The sequence below is a fragment of the Physeter macrocephalus genome, chromosome 11 (genome assembly GCF_002837175.3).
Source record: "Physeter macrocephalus isolate SW-GA chromosome 11, ASM283717v5, whole genome shotgun sequence".
NCBI lineage: Eukaryota > Metazoa > Chordata > Mammalia > Artiodactyla > Physeteridae > Physeter > Physeter macrocephalus.
Window position 1 is genome coordinate 98071590 of NC_041224.1, and position 7348 is coordinate 98078937.

Here is a 7348-nt window from a genome sequence, read left to right on the forward strand (position 1 = left end):
CCCAGGAGGACAGGGCAAATACCCACCTCCCTGCTTTCTGTCCTCTGGAAAAAGGGCAGGGTGCCCCTGGGAAAATGCCATAGTTCTTGGGCCCTGGACGTGAATTAATCTCTGGCCTCAGGGGATGTGCAGAGGAAGAACTGATGCCCTCCCTCAGGGCTCTAGAGCAAGGGAAGAGCACCTGGCTTCCACTCCTGCTGCAGATCTGTGGGGCTGGGGCCAGCTTCCCTATCCACTTGGCAAGCCTCAGTTTCACCTTTTGCGTAAAGAGAAGGGTCCCTACCCCCTTCCCAATCCCACTGCTGACTCAGACGCCAGAGTCCCCTGCTGACTCACCCCCCCACCCAGCTCTCTGGATCTCCCAGCCACGTGCCACCAGGCCCAACCCTGCTGAGCTGGTGCAACGTGACAGGGTGAGGGGGCTGGTGACACTTGAGGAAGAAAGAAGGGGGCCTGGGAAGGGGGGCAGCTGCAGACAGAGTGACAGACTGCAGACCTGAGCCGCCTCTGGGAGGAAGCCCTTTTGCCAGCCTGGGGCCTGCACGGGGGAGGCTCCGCAGGTGGGAGGGGAGGGGAGTGTGGCTTGCCTGCCTGCCCCCTGCCTGCCTCAGCTCCATCGCCTGTCAGCCTTCAGCTCCCTAAGCGACAGCTTCTAATTCCGGCTGTTGGTACCTCGGTGCTCCGCAGCAGAGTCTCAGCTTTTTTTTCATCGTTGCTATTTCTTTTCTGCTCAGAACATGCTGAGCCCACTGGGAAGTCAGAGCAAAGGCTTTAGGGCATGAGATGTGGCACTGCCCCCCCTCCCCCCATCCCACCACAGGCCTGGCTGGGTTGGTAGTACCAGCTGGGGCAATGGAACGGCCGCTCCTTCCAGAGAGTACCCAGCACAGCACACTCTGACGGGACAGGGTGAGGCCCTGATTCAGCTCCTCTTCTTCCCTGGAACTCTCTCCATCCACCACAGAGAAAAAGGACAAAAATGAGGCTGAGCTGGCTTAGGGAGGAGGGGCCGGTGCCCCTTCTGTGTTCCTGCTGCTTCTTTCCTCCACCTGGGGGTGTCACTGCCTGGCTTGTTGGGCTGGCCTGCCACACAGATTCCTGGGATACCCCCTCCCCTAACCCTGGAAACAGAGAAAGAAGAGAAGAAAGCAATTTCCTTCATGCTGCAGAAAAGGGAAATTGAGTCATGAAGAGAAGAAAACCTTTCTTCTGCTACCTGAGTAAACAAGGAGAGCATTCCTGCGTCCTTACTAGGCTTGGCGAGTCTATTCCTACTCCAGGTGATACCCCAGGTGGGGCCCGCAGGTCTGGGGGTGGGATTGGGCTTTCTGCACTCTGAATAACTGTGCAGCTCTTTCCCTGACACTCTCTAGCTTGCTGTTGCTTGCAGCAGGCAGGGTTGGTGTTCTTGGCTTCCTTTTGCAGATGAGAGTATGCAGGCCTGGAGCCACACTGCTAGTAGTAAATGCCTTCAAGCTGGGACTTAACTCTGCTGTCAAATACTGTGCCCTTTCTGTGACACCATGAGAGAAAAGTGGCAGATCTCAGAGTAGGGGGATTAAAAAGTGCAAAAAGTAAGAAGGGGGGGCTTCACGGCATGTGAATGTATGCACAGGCATACGTCACACGCTCTGCCCAGGAGAGAGGGAAGTGGGAGTCCCTGCTTCACGGCTGGCCCCGATGCCATGTGGGCATCCCTGAAGCCTGGGAGCTGGAGAGAGGTGAGAAGCTCAGGGTGCAGAGCTATGTGCCCACTTTGCCACTCCCCCATCTGGGCCCACGGGCTGTTCCCAGAGACAAATCCTCTCCTTGCCCATACCTTTCCCCAGGCAGAGCCTGCTGCAAAGCTTCTGGGCACTGCTTTGCCCAGGCTGAGGACACCTTTATTCTTCCCTTAATTTCCTGTCTTTCATATAAAGGGACCCCTTAAAGCAGCCCTCAGCACTAAAGGTGTTTTTCCTGCTTACGTGCCCTTGCTTCTTAGCAGCCAGATCCCACACATCCTTGAAGACCATCTCAGAAGACCCTAGAGTCCGCCTTTCCCCACAACTCCGTTTTCTCCTCCAGGGACTGTCTCCGTTTTGTATTTAACATACGTATTCAGCCCCCAGGCGATAAACTCGACTTTTTATGTCCCGATCTTGTTTTCCCGCTTGAGAGGGGAGGTTTCTTCCATCCAGAACCGAATTTCCGCCTCTGTATTTCCCACGGCTGGGAACACACAATACCTAGCTCACAAAAAGTCTCAGTAAATTCTGTAGTCGATACCTGACTCACGTCTTTCTTCACAAATATCCATTCCAACCCTACACACCTTCCCACCCTCTGCAGCTCTTAGGTGCTCTGACTCCCCTCCTCCGAGGCCTGCTCCCCGCACCCCCACCCAGGGCGGAGCAGCGGGCTGGAGGGAGAGGGGATGCGATAGTTTTCTCACACTCTGTTGACTCGTGCTCTCTTCTTATCTCGGAAGGGCTCAGCTAGTGGTCAAGGTCAGAGCCCTGTGGTCTGGGGGTGGTTTTGTGCTCAAGAGAGAGACGGGGACCCTGGGGGAGGTTTGCATGTCCCTCGCTCTTTCCGGGGTGGCGATGGGTCCTGAAACAGCGGGGAGGCGGCGCCGAGGAGTTGCTAACGCGGCTGCAGTACTCCCGGATCTTAAGGCGCCCGCTCCGGTCGCCGCGTCTCCGCACCTCCAGCTTCTCAGCCGCCGGGAGCTGGCAGGCGGGCGCGTTGTCTCGGTTGGAGACGTCCGAGATACGAGAGCGCACTCCCCCACCTCCACCCCCGCGCCGAATCAGCTTGTGCGGGAGGAACAATTGTGTGTGCGTGCGTGATTCGCTACACTTCTAGTGGCGGTTCCCAGCCAGACTGAGGGCCCCCAACCCCGCGCAGCGTAGGTACCCCCCCCTTCCCCGATATGGGGAGTGATTTACTCCCCGCCCGCCTTTCGCCACCACCCCCAGCTCGCTTATGGTCCAGTTCTGCCCTCATGGGGTCCCATTTCCTTCCAGCCGCACCGATGGGGGCAGCCCTCGTCTTCTCGGACGGGCTCAGGGTCCCGCCAGTTTCTAAGGAGCCCCGGGCACTGACTACGGTGGGGGCGGAGGGTGGGGAGAGAAGACTGTGACTTTGGGATTGGCCCGGTCGGGTGCATGTGGCCCCCTGCGAGCAGCCCCCGCCCCGCCCCCGCTGCCGCAGCCCCAGGGAAGCGCGGAGGAGAAGCTGCTCCCCGACGTCGTGGCCCACCGAGAGGTGGGTGAAGGTCAGGGGCGGTCTCCGCCGCCCCGTCAGTTTCGGCCCTGACGGCTCAGCCCGCTTCCTGAGTAGCCATTGCCATGCAGACCCCCGAGACTAAAAAACCAGGTATCTATGCGGGCGGCGATTCCCGCGCCGCCAAGCCCCCCAAGTAAGGAGCAAGCGCCCTGGCGTGGCCCGGCCCCCGCGAGAGGGGAGGAGGCGGAGGAGCGGCGCCGGCAGATTGAGGAGCGGCGCGCCCCGCCAGGGCTAGAGGCAGGCGCGCACGGCGGGCGCCACCTTCTCAGCAGGGGAGCGGTGCTGCCCCGGGTGTGGGTGAGCGGCGCGGCTCCCAGCCACGACGGACTGAGGGGCGCCGGACACTGGGAAAGCAGCGGGAGAGTCAGGAGGGGCCCGAGCTTGGGCTCCCGTCGTCTTGTGGCGGGCCAGGCGCGGAGCCCGGAGTAGCGAGCAACCTACACCATCAGGCGGGAAGCCCAGGGAAGGAGCAGCGAGACGCCGGGCGTGCGGCCCAGGAGCGGCGGGGCAGCTGGAGGACAGAGTGGGAACCTCAGGACCCTCGGCCGCAGCCGCCCACGCGCGGAGGGAGCCATACCCGAGCGCCGGCGGGGGCCGGAGCCCGGCGGGGCTCAGGAACAGGGGCGCCCCCGTGCGGAGCTGCCGGGCCGCCTGGGCGCGGCGGCCGAGGCCATGCTCAAGCCCAAGGACCTGTGCCCCCGAGCGGGTACGCGTACCTTCCTGGAGGCCATGCAGGCGGGCAAAGTGCACCTGGCCCGCTTTGTGCTGGATGCGCTGGACCGCAGCATCATCGACTGCCGCGCTGAGCAGGGCCGCACGCCGCTCATGGTGGCCGTGGGCTTGCCAGACCCCGCGCTGCGCGCGCGCTTTGTGCGACTACTGCTGGAGCAGGGTGCAGCAGTGAACCTGCGGGACGAGCGCGGCCGCACGGCGCTCAGCCTGGCGTGCGAGCGCGGCCACCTGGACGCCGTGCAACTGCTGGTGCAGTTCAGCGGCGACCCCGAGGCGGCCGACTCTGCGGGCAATAGCCCGGTGATGTGGGCGGCAGCGTGCGGCCACGGGGCGGTGCTCGAGTTCCTGGTGCGCTCTTTCCGCCGCCTCGGCCTGCGCCTCGACCGCACCAACCGGGCGGGCCTCACGGCGCTGCAACTGGCCGCCGCCCGCGGCCACGGGACCTGTGTGCAGGCCCTCACCGGGCCCTGGGGCCGCGCAGCCGCCGCCGCCGCGGCCCGGGGCTCCAACTCCGACAGCCCCCCTGGCCGTCCGGCTCCCGCGCCCAGCCCGGAGCGCCGAAGACCCAGCCCCCGCCGCCTACCGCGGCCTCTCCTGGCGCGCTTTGCTAGAGCGGCCGGCGGCCATGGTCACGGCGGCGAGGCTGGCTCAGGGGGTAAGGGCTTCGGTCGGTACCGGGCGCAGGGCAGCGAGCGGCCGGAGCTGGGCCGGAGCATGAGCCTGGCGTTGGGTGCCGTGACCGAGGAGGAGGCGGCTCGACTGCGGGCGGGAGCCCTGATGGCCCAACCACACTCGCCCCAGTCTTCAGGCGTTGGGCGGTGGCGTTCACAGGAGGTGCTGGAGGGAGCGCCCCCAACCTTAGTGCAAGCCCCCGTCGGCCTTAGCCCCCACCCCGAGGGCGGCCCCGGCTCTGGCCGCTTGGGTTTGCGCCGACGCTCCACAGCTCCAGACATCCCCAGCCTGGTCGGGGAGGCACCTGGGCCCGAGAGCGGCCCAGAATTAGAGCCCAACGCTCTGCCCCATTCGGTGCCTGGGCCTCAGCCTTGGCAGGCGGGCACGGAGGCCGTGGTGCTGCACGCTCAGCCGTAAACAGCCTCGAGGCCGAGCCCTGCTCCCCCCACCTTCCCCTCTCTGCTCCACTGGGGTTTCTTTTTCCCAGGTCCCTCACTTTCCTGGCAGTTTCCCACCCCCAGATCCTAGCACCTGTCCCTACTGCCAAGGTGAGACCTCCCTCAGCCCTCTCTCCCCCTCTCTCCGAAACGGTCCCCTATCTTATTTCTTTTTTGTGCTTGTTGGTATTCCCTGCCCGAGTCTCTCACCTTTTCTAAAGGCCTGCCGTTCCTGTCATGGAAGCAAGGAGTAGAAGACTGGATCCATAGGCTACAACTTTCCAGCTAGACCCCCTTCCCTGAGCGCTAAGGCGCACTCCTGCGTCTTTCAGGCTTCTGCCGGGTTTCCTCCCCCTTGCCGGGTTTTCCCACACCCTAGTCAGCCAGGCAGGCAGAAGAGCTGTCCTGTAGAACAAAGGCCTAGCCTCCCTACCCCACTCCCACTCCCCCACCCCCCACCCCCTGCCCCTCTACCCCAGTGATGCTGACAGTAATGCCCCACATGACCTAAGTATCCCTTCCCCTGTGTTGGCATGATGGAGAAGGGGAGCCTGGAGATGGGCCTCGGAGCCTTTCTGAACGGGAGGGAAGGAGTCTGGAGGTTAAATTTTTGGGGGGAGAAACTCCTGCCTCAAGACATTGAAAGCATAGTTTGGGGGTGGCAGGAATGCTAAGTTGTCCCTTGAACCAGCTTCTGGGTAGTTCCAGCTCCTTCTGCCTCAGCCAGAGGCAGACCCAAGATTCAACTTCATCGACAAGGTGGGGTCATTCCCCCCCACCCCGCTCACGCGCCCTCCTCGCCCCCCTTGCCCAGTGCAGCTCTGGGCTCTTGAGCCTATTTCCTCTCACTCTCAGAAGCCTGAAATGGAAAGGACTTAGCACTTCCCCCGCCCCCACCGCCTCGCAGCTCCGGGTCTTGCACGTGGGTGCTCCCTCAGGGGGGAACGGTTGCGAAGGCTTTGATTAATTGTATTTCTTCCAATCCTCAAAGAACTCGTGTTTTGAGTCTTTGTATGTGAAGCAGAAAGCAGCGGGTCTGATCCGAGGCTTAAGAACCTGACAATGTCTCTTTAAATAGAAGCTCCGCGAGGGGGATAATTGACTGAAGTGTTTGCCACGTTAAAGGCGGCGGCGCGCGGGAGTCTGAAGCCCACACGAGCCGCAGGTCCGGGTTTAAATTATATCAAACTCCTTTGAGAGCTGGAAGAGGGCTGTTAAACGGTTCCTGCTTCTCGCTGGGCCGTTAATGGAGAGCAGGGTGGATGATGGATGCTAGAGCTCGAGACCAAGGACCCCTGCCTCCGCCCCAAAGCGTGGGACGCAGGCCCGGCTCAGCTTCAGTACTGGGCAGATTAGTGAGTCAGAGGCAACTGCGGAGAGGTGGTTAAAGGCCCTTTCCTAGCCTGGCCCTTCGTCCCCATCCCTCCCCGCCCCCGCCCTCATCTTTGTGCCGGCCTAGCGAGAGGGGGTCTGGCGAATCGCGTGCCCTAGGATCCTGCTGAAGCGCCAGCACACGAACCTGTGTGCCCAGCCCGTGGAGTGGCGGCGCGTGGGGAGTTTTTTGTGAACCCCGAAGGTTGAGCCTGCAGCCCCTCAGCTGCCGGCCGTGGGGTCTTTTCAAGACGTCGATCTATTCATCTTTGCAGAACGGAAGGTTTCTCACCAATAACTCTAGGGGAATTGCCCAGAGCGAGAATGACCTGTGATGAGAAATTGGGCCTGGGGTGAGGGATGGGTGATCAGGGGCCGGCCTCGTGTAAGTGTCACACACCTCCCCAATGCTTCCACCGCTCCAGGGTCCGCGAGGCCGCGAGGGCCCAGACACTGGACGTGATCTCTGGTGCCCCCTGGTGGCAAAGTTGCGCTCTCGCTGCGCCCAGGCTCGGAGTTCAGCCTTGTGGTTTTATTTTGAGCCACCGCTGTGTACTTCTCCCTCCCTGTGCACTTACCCATGGAATCCTCTTCCTCTTGTAGAGTATTAAATCCGGATACTTGAAGTCATTTCACAGCAGTGAAGTGAGGGACAATGAACAAAAAACTCGCATTTGGAGTAGCAGGAGCCCAGACCCTTTACTTAGGACACCAAGATCTTCCAGGTTAAGGCTCCATATAGAGAGCTCCTGCTGTCTTCTGAGAAACTGGAGCTTCCAACCCGTCCCTTACGATTTCTGAACCTTGAGACCTGCTGATTATGCACTGTTTTCTTCTGATGCGATTTGCTTTCGTTTCTGGGGTGT

At 61.6% G+C, this 7348-nt stretch overlaps 1 protein-coding gene across 1 annotated transcript; it reads left to right on the top strand.

Annotated features, from left to right (window-relative positions):
* The first annotated feature begins 3942 nt into the window (after window positions 1-3942).
* Window positions 3943-5091, top strand: ANKRD63 (ankyrin repeat domain 63). Its single transcript, XM_007111715.2, has one exon. The coding sequence runs from the start codon at window positions 3943-3945 to the stop codon at window positions 5089-5091; it is 1149 nt and encodes a 382-aa protein (XP_007111777.1).
* Window positions 5092-7348: the final 2257 nt, after the last annotated feature.

Bases quoted from the DNA above. Each gene is read 5' to 3' on its own strand.
- ANKRD63 (XM_007111715.2), top strand. From the start codon at position 3,943: ATGCTCAAGCCCAAGGACCTGTGCCCCCGAGCGGGTACGCGTACCTTC.